General features: G+C 37.2%; 1 protein-coding gene across 6 annotated transcripts in view; it reads right to left on the reverse strand.

Annotated features, from left to right (window-relative positions):
* GULP1 (GULP PTB domain containing engulfment adaptor 1) overlaps positions 1-14,764 on the reverse strand; it is a 317,623-nt gene that overhangs the window by 24,012 nt on the left and 278,847 nt on the right. For all 6 annotated transcript variants that reach the window (XM_010370291.2, XM_010370290.2, XM_030916892.1 and 3 more), the window contains exons 8-9: positions 9,333-9,449; positions 8,559-8,651 (exon numbers count right to left, since the gene is read on the reverse strand). In XM_010370291.2, the coding sequence (XP_010368593.1) occupies positions 8,559-8,651; positions 9,333-9,449 (210 nt within the window). The remainder of the gene's footprint in view (positions 1-8,558; positions 8,652-9,332; positions 9,450-14,764) is intronic.

Genomic DNA, 14,764 nt, shown 5'->3' on the forward strand with positions numbered 1-14,764 from the left:
ATTCAACCTCTTAGTTGTAGTTTTTGAAGCATTTTATTTAGATAAATCCAGGCCGAGATGAACACAATGCCTAAAATAATTATTACATGATGTAACCTTGGGAGGGCTAATTCATTTTAAAACATGGCTTTTTCAATATTTTTACTTTTTATATATAACTGGCTCTACTAGTGCGAATTGCCAAATAAATGAATTATGCTTATGAACAGGTTATGTTTCCTTCATATACCAACTTGCATGCTTTCCACTTGAAATAGCTATTTCAGCCAAATGGTCAAAGACACCAAAGCAAGGGTCATCTTGTCATTCCTCCTGTCCTTTGTCACTTCTGAAGCTGACTCAGTAACCCTATGAGATCACCAATGCACATTCATAATCCAAATCCTGACCCACCTTCTTCTCAGAGCAGTGTCTGCTTTGGGAAGATAAAAAAGGTAGGATGCAGTTTGATTAATATGTTTGAAACCTCTTTGCTCTTCTCAAATGTTCTTCCTCAGATAAAGAGGATACACAATGACCAGTTTTGGGTTTGGATCCAAAAAGCTGATGGAGCTTACTTTACTCCTTTGTCAACACAAAAACGAAAGCAACGCTACTCTTCATACGTGATGAATTCCAGAAACAACTACGTTATCAAAACTCCTTGAAAAAGTTACTTCCCCTTCATATAAATGAAGTATATTTATTTTTATTCTCCTAGTATATTTCACAACATGGCTTATAATATGATTTTCAACAAGACCCAAGAGGATGTGTGTTTCATCTTGGGATGGAAGGTTGAATAACAAATTTGAGCTGATGTTCTGTCCCTTGCAGTTAGAGAGGCGAGAAAAAATCATAATCCTGGTGAGCAGCAAACAGTGACAAGAAAAAATAAGAAGGAATATCAGAATAAAACCAGAACCTGAAGAGGATGCTCCAGCACAGATGTCAGTACCTCAGTCCCAACCTCTCTCATCAAGGCCATAGCAGCCCTACTGGCACAAAACACAAAACCCACAAGCCAAGCAATGGAAATGCTCACTCTTTCATATGGGGGGTGGAAAAATGTGAGTTTACAGGAAAGATCATTTTTTGACCCATTTCCAGAGTGTGCCAAGTTTGAAACCCAAAATGAAACTTCTATAGAAATATTCTTATTCATAGTGATGACCTTGTGAATGATTCTAGTATTAGATATTAAAACATGAATATTTTCATTGAAGCACAGTAAGCTTCCATAAAAAATTTTGCAACAAATTTCTTTTTTCAGTTCATGTTTATGTTATAAGTTAGATATGATTTTTTTTTTGAAACAGCTTCTTTCTCTGTCACCCAGGCTGAAGTGGGGTGGTGCTATCATAGATCACTGTAGCCATGACCTCTGGGCTCAGGCCATCCTTTCACCTCAGCCTCCGCAGTGGCTGAGACTACAGGGGTGTGCCAACATGCCTGGATAATTTTTTGTATTTTTTGTAGAGACAAGGTTTCACCATGTTGCCAGACTCGTCTTGAATCCCTGGGCTCAAACGATCTGCCTGCCTTGACCTCCCAAAATGTTGGGATTGCAGATATAAGCCACTGTGCTTGGCTTAGATATTAAATATTTTAAATGAAGAATAATAAATACACTTTAACAGAGAATATCAGTAGTACAGATGATTCAAACCAAAAATCATCTTCTCCTGAATATATTTTGCCTAGAAAAAATATTGTTTTAAATTCCACCTTATTTATTTATTATTTATTTATACCAATAAATTCCCTTTGCCAAAATCACGTAATAATGATATCATACATGGTATTGGGAAAAGGATTTCAAAACTGTGACAAATCAGACATAAATACTTTAACTACAAGGACTTGAGTTTTGTATGCAGAGAATACCACTCATTTTAATGTTTGAAATACAACTGCCTCACTCTCAGTGGGAAACCCTTACCATGCAATATAAGAAACCAGGTTCAGTCTTGCTCACAGCTGAATTCCTATAATGAAGTTGAGCACTTCAAGGGGAGACTGGCATAAGTCATTAAATCTAACTCAGCAAATAGTAATTAATAGAAATGAAAGAAGAATATGCCACAAAGAGAAAAATTATATTATTTAATAAAACTTAAGACTAAGTCGAGGGGGCGGAGCAAGATGGCTGAATAGGAACAGCTCCAGTCTCCAACTCCCAGTGCGAGCGACACAGAAGACCTGTGATTTCTGCATTTTCAACTGAGGTACTGGGGACATCTCACCAGGGAGTGCCGGACAATCGGTGCTGGTCAGCTGCTGCAGCCTGACCAGCGAGAGCTGAAGCAGGGCGAGGCATCGCCTCACCTGGGAAGTGCAAGGGGGAAGGGAATCCTTTTTCCTAGGCAGGGGAACTGAGACACACAACAACTGGAAAATCAGGTAACTCCCACCCCAATACCGCGCTTTAAGCAACGGGCACACCAGAAGAATATATCCCTCACCTGGCCGGGAGGGTCCCACGCCCACGGAGCCTCCCTCTTTGCTAGCACAGCAGTCTGTGGGGATCTAACCGCAAGGCAGCAGCCAGGCTGGGGGAGGGGCGCCCGCCATTGCTGAGGCTTAAGTAGGTAAACAAAGCCGCTGGGAAGCTCGAACTGGGTGGAAGCTCACAGCAGCTCAAGGAAACCTGCCTATCTCTATAGACTCCACCTCTGGGGGCAGGGCTCAGCTAAAAAACAACAGGGGAAACAGCAGAGGCCTAAGCAGACTCGAAAGACTGTCTGACAGCTTTGAAGAGAGCAGTGGATCTCCCAACACCGAGGTTGAGATCTGAGAACGGACAGACTGCCTGCTCAAGTGGGTCACTGACCACTGAGTAGCCTCACTGGGAGACATCCCCCACTAGGGGCAGTCTGACACCCCACACCTCACAGGGTGGAGTACACCCCTGAGAGGAAGCTTCCAAAGTAAGAATCAGACAGCTACACTCGCTGTTCAGCAATATTCTATCTTCTGCAACCTCTGCTGCTGATACCCAGGCAAACAGGGTCTGGAGTGGACCTCAAGCAATCTCCAACAGACCTATAGCTGAGGGTCGTGACTGTCAAAAGGAAAACTATCAAACAGGAAGGACACCTATACCAAAACCCCATCAGTACGTCACCATCATCAAAGACCAGAGACAGATAAAACCACAAAGATGGGGAAAAAGCAGGGCAGAAAAGCTGGAAATTCAAAAAATAAGAGCGCATCTCCCCCTGCAAAGGAGCGCAGCACATCACCAGCAACGGATTGAAGCTGGTCAGAGAATGACTTTGACGAGATGAGAGAAGAAGGCTTCAGTCCATCAAACTTCTCAGAGCTAAAGGAGGAATTATGTACCCAGCGCAAAGAAACTAAAAATCTTGAAAAAAGAGTGGAAGAATTGACAGCTAGACTAATTAATGCAAAGAAGGTCATAAATGAAGTGACAGAGATGAAAACCATGACACAAGAAATACGTGACAAATCCACAAGCTTCAGTAACCGACTCGATCAACTGGAAGAAAGAGTATCAGCGATTGAGGATCAAATGAATGAAATGAAGCGAGAAGAGAAACCTAAAGAAAAAAGAAGAAAAAGAAATGAACAAAGCCTGCAAGAAGTATGGGATTACGTAAAAAGACCAAATCTACGTCTGATTGGAGTGCCTGAAAGTGAGGGGGAAAATGGAACCAAGTTGGAAAACACTCTTCAGGATATCATCCAGGAGAACTTCCCCAACCTAGTAGGGCAGGCCAACATTCAAATTCAGGAAATACAGAGAACACCACAAAGATACTCCTTGAGAAGAGCAACTCCAAGACACATAATTGCCAGATTCACCAAAGTTGAAATGAAGGAAAAAATCTTAAGGGCAGCCAGAGAGAAAGGTCGGGTTACCCACAAAGGGAAGCCCATCAGACTAACAGCAGATCTCTCGGCAGAAACTCTACAAGCCAGAAGAGAGTGGGGCCAATATTCAACGGTCTTAAAGAAAAGAATTTTCAACCCAGAATTTCATATCCAGCCAAACTAAGTTTCATAAGTGAGGGAGAAATAAAATCCTTTACAGATAAGCAAGTGCTTAGAGATTTTGTCACCACCAAGCCTGCCTTACAAGAGACCCTGAAGGAAGCCCTAAACATGGAAAGGAACAACCGGTAACAGCCATTGCAAGAACATGCCAAAATGTAAAGACCATCGAGGCTAGGAAGAAACTGCATCAACTAACGAGCAAAATAACCAGTTAATATCATAATGGCAGGATCAAGTTCACACATAACAATATTAACCTTAAATGTAAATGGAATAAATGCTCCAATTAAAAGACACAGAATGGCAAACTGGATAAAGAGTCAAGACCCATCAGTCTGCTGTATTCAGGAGACACATCTCACATGCAGAGACATACATAGGCTCAAAATAAAGGGATGGAGGAAGATCTACCAAGCAAATGGAGAACAAAAAAAAGCAGGGGTTGCAATACTAGTCTCTGACAAAACAGACTTTAAACCATCAAAGATCAAAAGAGACAAAGAAGGCCATTACATAATGGTAAAGGGATCAATTCAACAGGAAGAGCTAACTCTCCTAAATATATATGCACCCAATACAGGAGCACCCAGATTCATAAAGCAAGTCCTTAGAGACTTACAAAGAGACTTAGACTCCCATATAATAATAATGAGAGACTTCAACACTCCACTGTCAACATTAGACAGATCAACGAGACAGAAAGTTAACAAGGATATCCAGGAATTGAACTCATCTCTGCACCAAGCGGACCTAATAGACATCTATAGAACTCTCCACCCCAAATCAACAGAATATACATTCTTCTCAGCACCACATCGCACTTATTCCAAAATTGACCACATAATTGGAAGTAAAGCACTCCTCAGCAAATGTACAAGAACAGAAATTATAACAAACTGTCTCTCAGACCACAGTGCAATCAAACTAGAACTCAGGACTAAGAAACTCACTCAAAACCGCTCAACTACATGGAAACGGAACAACCTGCTCCTGAATGACTACTGGGTACATAAAGAAATGAAGGCAGAAATAAAGATGTTCCTTGAAACCAATGAGAACAAAGATACAACATACCAGAATCTCTGGGACACATTTAAAGCAGTGTGTAGAGGGAAATTTATAGCACTAAATGCCCACAAGAGAAAGCAGGAAAGATCTAAAATTGACACTCTAACATCACAATTAAAAGAACTAGAGAGGCAAGAGCAAACACATTCAAAAGCTAGCAGAAGGCAAGAAATAACTAAGATCAGAGCAGAACTGGAGGAGATAGAGACACAAAAAGCCCTCCAAAAAATCAATGAATCCAGGAGTTGGCTTTTTGAAAAGATCAACAAAATTGACAGACCGCTAGCAAGACTAATAAAGAAGAAAAGAGAGAGGAATCAAATAGACGCAATAAAAAATGATAAAGGGGATATCACCACCGACCCCACAGAAATACAAACTACCATCAGAGAATACTATAAACACCGCTACGCAAATCAACTAGAAAATCTAGAAGAAATGGATAATTTCCTGGACACTTACACTCTCCCAAGACTAAACCAGGAAGAAGTTGAATCCCTGAATAGACCAATAGCAGGCTCTGAAATTGAGGCAAAAATTAATAGCCTACCCACCAAAAAAAGTCCAGGACCAGATGGATTCACAGCTGAATTCTACCAGAGGTACAAGGAGGAGCTGGTACCATTCCTTCTGAAACTATTCCACTCAATAGAAAAAGAGGGAATCCTCCCTAACTCATTTTATGAGGCCAACATCATCCTGATACCAAAGCCTGGCAGAGACATAACAAAAAAAGAGAATTTTAGACCAATATCCCTGATGAACATCGATGCAAAAATCCTCAATAAAATACTGGCGAACCGGATTCAGCAGCACATCACAAAGCTTATCCACCGTGATCAAGTGGGCTTCATCCCTGGGATGCAAGGCTGGTTCAACATTCACAAATCAATAAACATAATCCAGCATATAAACAGAACCAAAGTCAAGAACCACATGATTATCTCAATAGATGCACAAAAGGCTTTTGACAAAATTCAACAGCCCTTCATGCTAAAAACACTCAATAAATTCGGTATTGATGGAACGTACCTCAAAATAATAAGAGCTATTTATGACAAACCCACAGCTAATATCATACTGAATGGGCAAAAACTGGAAAAATTCCCTTTGAAAACTAGTACAAGACAGGGATGCCCTCTCTCACCACTCCTATTCAACATAGTGTTGGAAGTTCTGGCTAGGGCAATCAGGCAAGAGAAAGAAATCAAGGGTATTCAGTTAGGAAAAGAAGAAGTCAAATTGTCCCTGTTTGCAGATGACATGATTGTATATTTAGAAAACCCCATCGTCTCAGCCCAAAATCTCCTTAAGCTGATAAGCAACTTCAGCAAAGTCTCAGGATACAAAATTCATGTGCAAAAATCACAAGCATTCTTATACACCAGTAACAGACAAGCAGAGAGCCAATTCAGGAATGAACTTCCATTCACAATTGCTTCAAAGAGAATAAAATACCTAGGAATCCAACTTACAAGGGATGTAAAGGACCTCTTTAAGGAGAACTACAAACCACTGCTCAGTGAAATCAAAGAGGACACAAACAAATGGAAGAACATACCATGCTCATGGATAGGAAGAATCAATATCATGAAAATAGCCATACTGCCCAAGGTTATTTATAGATTCAATGCCATCCCCATCAAGCTACCAATGAGTTTCTTCACAGAATTGGAAAAAAATGCTTTAAAGTTCATATGGAACCAAAAAAGAGCCCGCATTGCCAAGACAATCCTAAGTCAAAAGGACAAAGCTGGAGGCGTCACGCTACCTGACTTCAAACTATACTACAAGGCTACAGTAACCAAAACAGCATGGTACTGGTACCAAAACAGAGATATAGACCAATGGAACAGAACAGAGTCCTCAGAAATAATACCACACATCTACAGCCATCTGATCTTTGACAAACCTGAGAGAAACAAGAAATGGGGAAAGGATTCCCTATTTAATAAATGGTGCTGGGAAAATTGGCTAGCCATAAGTAGAAAGCTGAAACTGGATCCTTTCCTTACTCCTTATATGAAGATTAATTCAAGATGGATTAGAGACTTAAATGTTAGACCTAATACCATAAAAACCCTAGAAGAAAATCTAGGTAGTACCATTCAGGACATAGGCATGAGCAAGGACTTCATGTCTAAAACACCAAAAGCAACGGCAGCAAAAGCCAAAATTGACAAATGGGGTCTCATTAAACTAAAGAGCTTCTGCACAGCAAAAGAAATTACCATCAGAGTGAACAGGCAACCTACAGAATGGGAGAAAATTTTTGCAATCTACTCATCTGACAAAGGGCTAGTATCCAGAATCTACAAAGAGCTCAAACAAATATACAAGAAAAAAACAAACAACCCCATCAAAAAGTGGGGAAAGGATATGAACAGACATTTCTCAAAAGAAGACATTCATACAGCCAACAGACATATGAAAAAATGCTCATCATCACTCGCCATCAGAGAAATGCAAATCAAAACCACAATGAGATACCATCTCACACCACTTAGAATGGCAATCATTAAAAAATCAGGAAACAACAGGTGTTGGAGAGGATGTGGAGAAATAGGAACACTTTTACACTGTTGGTGGGATTGTAAACTAGTTCAACCATTATGGAAAACAGTATGGCAATTCCTCAAGGATCTAGAACTAGATGTACCATATGACCCAGCCATCCCACTACTGGGTATATACCCAAAGGATTATAAATTATTCTACTACAAAGACACACGCACACGTATGTTTATTGCAGCACTATTCACAATAGCAAAGACTTGGAATCAACCCAAATGTCCATCTGTGACAGACTGGATTAAGAAAATGTGACACATATACACCATGAAATACTATGCAGCCATAAAAAAGGATGAGTTTGTGTCCTTTGTAGGGACATGGATGCAGCTGGAAACCATCATTCTTAGCAAACTATCACAAGAAGAGAAAACCAAACACCGCATGTTCTCACTCATAGGTGGGAACTGAACAATGAAATCACTTGGACTCGGGAAGGGGAACATCACACACTGGGGCCTATCATGGGTAGGGGGGAGGGGGGAGGGATTGCATTGGGGAGTTATACATGATATAAATGATGAATTGATGGGTGCTGACGAGTTGATGGTTGCAGCACAGCAACATGGCACAAATATACATATGTAGCAAACCTGCACGTTATGCACATGTACCCTAGAACTTAAAGTATAATAAAAAAATGAAAAAAAAAAAAAAAAAAAGACTAAGTCGAAGGTTGAATTACGTTAGAAAACCCAGAGGAAAACAGCAACATAGAAAACAACTCTGATTTGAACTAACTAGGTAATTTTAAGTTTTAAATTAAACTGCTTAGCAGCCTTCATCTCTATGCATGTTTATTTTGAAATTACTGATCCCAAAGTATTATATGAAATATTGCAGAACTAGTGATACAGAGATGTTTCATCACCACAAAATCTTGTTTCTAAGGAAAACATACACATATTCAATATACTCACTGGAGATGTTGATACTTGAGTTACTCTTAGTTGGTTTTCCAAATCTTGTACTTTATTTTTAAGTTCCATATTTTCTGTTTCTAAGTCTTGGATCTAAAAAGAAAATGATTATTGAATAACTTTCTGTTTTTTTTTTTCTTGGAATATACCGGCTACAGTTATGAGTAGGAATTTATATTATGCAATACCTTAATGTACTTTGCTGTGCATGGGGGAAAACTGTTTGATAAAGTTTGGGAAATGTTGGAGGATTTCAGATCATTGAAAGACTTAAATTTATAATATGTTTGTATGTGTGTGCAAATTTTATGTTCCTAATATCTCAACATTGTGTTTTCTTGTTGGACTGTGCAAACTATACCCATAATCTTGGAATATAACCACAAGACAGTGAAACTTGCTTATGATGATTTTGAAGAGTGGAGAAAGGCATAATTTAATTACCAAGGAATCTGATCTGCATGAAAAACCACTTACCCAGCATCTGCTGCTTCTGCTGCTCTGATCCCCATGAGAAGCATCAGGAAGTGAAGCAAAGTCACATGAGAACACTAAGTTCTTGTGGGAATTCAATATAAAATAGTTAAAAAAAAAAAAAAAAAAAAGCTATGCAGGGGATCAGGAATGAAAAATTATGGGAACATAGTGAAAGGAGTTCCAATCAGTCAGTGTGGGGGAAATTTAATGGCAGGTCTTCTAAATTTGTTTGATGATATGCAAGTTTCCCTGTACTTACATCACACAAATGTAAAACAACAAGCTTAGTTTACTCACTCTTTTTTGTAACCCTGCGATCTGTTTTCTTGTTTCAACATCTTTTCCTCCTGATTCTAGAAATTTCCTGTATGCCAGGTCAAATGCTTGGCCAATTGTTAAAGTGATCTCTTCAGCCTGTGTAAAAATCAAACAATGATGTGCATTTTAATAATATGTCAAACTTTTTTTGAATCGAGAAAACAACATTCATATAAGCACTTACTGCAAAACATTCACAAGAGGTACTTCAAAAGGGCAACAGTTTGTAGTAGAGATGTAGTAAATGAGCAAGGTAGTATGCTAACATAATAACTCAATGCCTACCCAGGCACAGCATTGAAAAAACAAGCACACTTGGGGTGGGCATTACTGAACAGCTGTTGAAGTGAGAAAGTTGGAAGCAAGAGTTCTTTCTGTCAAAATTCTCATCTCTTTTATTGTATTATTTTTTCCTACCAGTTTTTCTCTCTTTCTCAAATATTTAGTGCCTATTAAATTAAAGCAGAGTGCCAAATGCAGTTTCTCTTCTTGCTTAGCTACTTATTTCCTTTTCCTTGTGAGGTGGGTTTGTTAAACCCTAAGCAGGTAACTGAATGAGGCTGGCCAGGTGGTGTCTCTGGAAAACTTGAGGTATGCCCTCTAAATGGCACACCTGCTACTGGGTCCCAGTTAACTGTTGCCTGGTGGAAGTGAGCAATTCCAATCTGAAACTATCAGATCTTATGTATACAAGATGAGGTCAGAAATCTGAAGTTTTATATGAGAGCTCCCAATTTTAAGCGATGGTAAACAGTTTGTATTTTGGTAAAACACAATGCCAGTGATCAAAATATATATATATATATCATCTGAATTTGGGCTTGTAAACAACTTACAATCTCAGATCTATTGATTAGAAACTGCCACAAATATATCTTATGTCCACCAGCTCATTTCTTCTCCATTCATATCTCCACTGAATTTATAATGTCTTGCACATAGTAAAGACTTATATTAAATAGAGATTTATTTACTTAATCAACATTATAAAGACTTTTGGTAAAGGCCTCAGTCAGATTTAATGTTGTCACAATTATGCTATAAGACCTTCAGATAACAAGAAGACTGCTAGTAATATATATTGAAAATGCTATGCTTTAACTTTACTACAAATCCTAATAATTTATTATCTGCTGTGATCAACATAAAATGAAAACATGCTTTGTTAATCAGCTTCTATCATTTAATGGAATTTTTATAGTTCATTATTTAAGGAGGGCTTTAGACAAAAAATATGGTATTTAACCTAGTTAACTAAAAAGTGCAAAATATGTACATAATATTTTAAAGGAATACTGTTTTACGAAAGGAAAGAAAAAAAGACAGGAAAGTAAACGACAATGAGCTATAATAAAAACTACTAAATAAATGAAAATGACAGATACCAATGTATGCATGTTCAATGACTTAAACTAATTGGTCGTGTTAGATATTAAGATTATTTGTAACATTAAAAAGTGGTAGAAGTGGTTTGGATAGATTGTGGGATTATGAATAATTTGTTTTCTGTTTCTAATTTCAAATCTTTGGGTAATAGGTTTCTATTTATTTTACGATAAAAAGACTTTTTTCTTCTTTTTAAAAATTTCTTCTAAAAAAACATGGGATACATGTGCAGAACGTGCAGGTTAGTTACACAGGTATACATGTGCCATGGTGGTTTGCTGCACCTATTGACCCATCCTCCAAGTTCCCTCCCCTTGCCTCCTACCCCCTAATGGGCCCTGGTGTGTGTTGTTCCCCTCTCTGTGTCTATGTGTTCTCATTGTTCAACTCCCACTTCTGAGTGAGAACATGCGGTGTTCGGTTTTCTGTTCCTGTGTTAGTTTGCTGAGGATGACAGCTTCCAGCTTCATCCATGTCCCTGCAAAGGACATGATCTCATTCCTTTTTATGGCTGCATAGTATTTCATGGGATATGGGATATATGTACCACCTTTTCTTAATCCAATCTATCACTGATGGGCATTTGGGTTGGTTCCAAGTCTTTGCTATTGGAAATAGTGCTGCAATAAACATACGTGTGCATTTGTCTTTATAGTAGACTGATTTGTATTCCTTTGGGTATATACCCAGTAATGAGATTTCTGGGTCAAATGGTAGTTCTAGTTCTAGATCCTTGAGGAATTGCCACCCTGTCTTCCACAATGATTGAACTAATTTACATTCCCACCAACAGTGTAAAAGTGTTTCTATTTCTCCACAGGCTTGCCAGCATCTATTGTTTCCTGACTTTTTAATAATCACCATTCTGACTGGTGTGAGATGGTATCTCATTGTGGTTTTGATTTACATTTTTCTGATGATCAGTGATGTTGAGTTTTCTTTTCATATGCTTGTTGGTCACATAAATGTCTTCTTTTGAGAAGTGTCTCTTCATATCCTTTGTCCCACTTTGTGATGAGGTTGTTTTTTTCTTATAAATACGTTAAAGTTCCTTGTAAATTCTAGAAATTAGACCTTTGTCAGATGAGTAGATTTTTAATTACAGGTTGTTTCCCTTCTAAATTATGATTTTGATGTATCCTTCTTGTTTTCTTTTCTTTTTTTTTTTTTTTTTTTTTTTTTTGAGATGTTGTCTCACTCAGCCACCCAGGCTAGAGTGCAGTGGCGCGATCTCGGGTCAGACTGCAACCTCCACCCTCTGGGTTCAAGAAATTCTCCTGTCTCAGCCTCCTGAGTTGCTGGGACGTGCCACCACACCCAGCTAATTTTTGTATTTTTAGTAGAGGCGGGGTTTCACTATGTTGGCCAGGCTGGTCTCGAACTCCTGTCCACAGGTGATCCACCCGCCTTGGCCTCCCAAAGTGTCAATGCATCCTTTTAACGAGACATTATGTTATCTTCAAACAATCAATTTGTACATTATAAAGAATCATTTAAATGGTAACATTGTTGATTCGTCATTAATGACATTTGGCCTCCTATTATTTATTTATTTATATTAATAACTTTAAAAAACCATGTTCACATTTTATAATAACATCCTTATTAGGCTCTTAGCTGTCTAGTAAATATTCTGCATATATTATTTTACTTGATTCTCATTATGGCTCTGTAGTAAGGATTATTATTACCCCACAATACATATGATGAAACTGCAATTTTGTGAAGTTATATAACTTGCCTAAAGCTAGTGAGTGGAGAAAATAAAATTTAAATCCAGATTTCTGACTCTCCAACCATCACATTTTTGGGGGTAGGGGGTAAAATTTATATACAATGAAATGCACAGATCATAATAAATTTATAAATCATATAAGATACATAATCCCCAACTTATTAAAAATAAATAATATTTCTAGCCTGCCAGAATGTCTCTTATGCCTACTTTCAGTCAAATCCCATCTATTATGGGTGACCATTCTCCAATTTTTATCATTATAAATCAGCTTTGCCTGTCCTTGATATCTATAAAAACAGACTATATAATATGTATTCTTTTGTGTCTGTATTCTTCTGTTAACTTAAAGTTGTTGAGTTTCATACGTGTTGTACGTATCAACAACACATTGGTTTTGTTGCTGATTAGCATGTGCTGCTGATATACCACAAGTGATTTATCCATTGTACTACTGATGGACATTCATGGTTTTGTCAGTTCTTAGTTATTAGACATGAAAACTACCACAAACATTCTTCTAAGATCTTTTTGTAGACATATGTTTTCTTGTGTCTTAGTAAATACCTAGAATGTAATTGTTAAATCATAGGAGGTCTACCTTTAACATTATAAGAAACTGTGCAACTGTTTTCCAAAGTAATATCATTTTGAATTTCCACCAGCAGTAAGAGACTTTTCGTTATGTCACATTCTCAGAAACAACAGATATTGACAGTCTTTTTCATTTGAGACAATATACTGGATGAGTGATGCTATATTAATGTGTTTTAAATTTATATTTCCCTGTTGAATAATAATATTAGCCCAGTTTCATGTGTTCATTGCCTTTTTTATGTTCTCTTTAATAAACTAACTTCCTGTAGAAGTCTACTGCCCACTTTTATTAGGTGTTTTGTCTTTTTATTAGTGACTTTTTAGGAGTTTTTTATATAGTCTGGATACAGATCCTTTTTCAGATACATGTATTGGGAAAATAGCCACTTGCTTTTTCAGTTTGCTGATAGTGTTTATAGATTAACAGACAATGTTTTATTTTTGATAAAGTCCATTGTATTCTTTTTTTGTTCATGTGTAGTGCTTTTGGGGTCATTTCTAGGAAATCACTATTCATCCAAAGTTCATAATGACATTCTATGTTTTTTAATGAAAGTTACATACAAGATTATAAAAGCTTCTACTTTTATGTCTATGATCCATCTCAACTAGTTTTATGTACCATAAGTAGAAGATAATTTTCATAATTTTTTTCCATATATTTAGCTAGTTATTTCAACACCATTTGTCAAAAAGACTTCCTTTTTTCCATTGAATTTTTTTGTCACATTTGTGGAAAAAAAAATTAACCATGTATGTATGGATATTTTTAAACTCTGCAATACAGTTCATTTATTACTTATTATTACATTAATACCACCCTGACTTGATAAGAGTTTAAGGTAAGTTCTGACATCAGGTGTGCTTCCCCAGATTTTGGGCTTCTCTCTCAAAATTAATTTGTTTTCACTCTAGGTCATTTATATACCTTATTAGAAGTAACTTTGCAATTTTTACTAAGAATCCCATTGTGATTTTAATCAGAATTGTATTGAAACCATGGATCGATAAATTTGGTAGAATTGACCACAATTAAACTGAGCCTTTCAATCCATAAATATGGTATCTTTCTTCTATTACTTTAGGTCTTTTTTACTTACATCAATACTTTGAAGATTTCAGTATGGAGTCCTTGCATATTTTTAAAATTCTCATTATTTCATGTTTCCTGATGCTAGAGTAAATACATTTTTCTTTCTTTCTTTTTGCTAGTAGACAGGCATAATTTAATTTTGTACATTGACTTGTAAGCTTTGTTTTTGCTAAATTTGTTTCATAAATCTAGTGGTTGTAGGTTCTCAGCAATTTTTATGTAAAAAAGTTGATATTATATCTGTGAAAAAAGACAATTTTTTCCTATTTCTTTCCCATCTTTGTGCCCTTCCTCCCCATCTATTCACTAGCTAAGACACCTAATACCACGTTAAATAGGTAGTAAGAATGGACATCCTTACATTGTTCCCAGTCTTAGAAGGAAAACATTCAATAATTCACCATTGATTATGATGTTACCTGTAGAACTTTTGAAGTTTTTATCAGAAAAAAAAAGTCTCTTCTATTCCTAGCGTGTTATAAATTTAGCAGCAATGCGTTGAATTTTGTCCAGTGGCTTTTCTGTATTTGCTGAAATTATGGTGTTATTATTCTGCTAAGATGTTGTATTATGTTGATTGACTTCTCATATGTTAAACCA

This window comes from Rhinopithecus roxellana, chromosome 14, assembly GCF_007565055.1.
Source record: "Rhinopithecus roxellana isolate Shanxi Qingling chromosome 14, ASM756505v1, whole genome shotgun sequence".
In the NCBI taxonomy this organism is placed as follows: Eukaryota; Metazoa; Chordata; class Mammalia; order Primates; family Cercopithecidae; genus Rhinopithecus; species Rhinopithecus roxellana.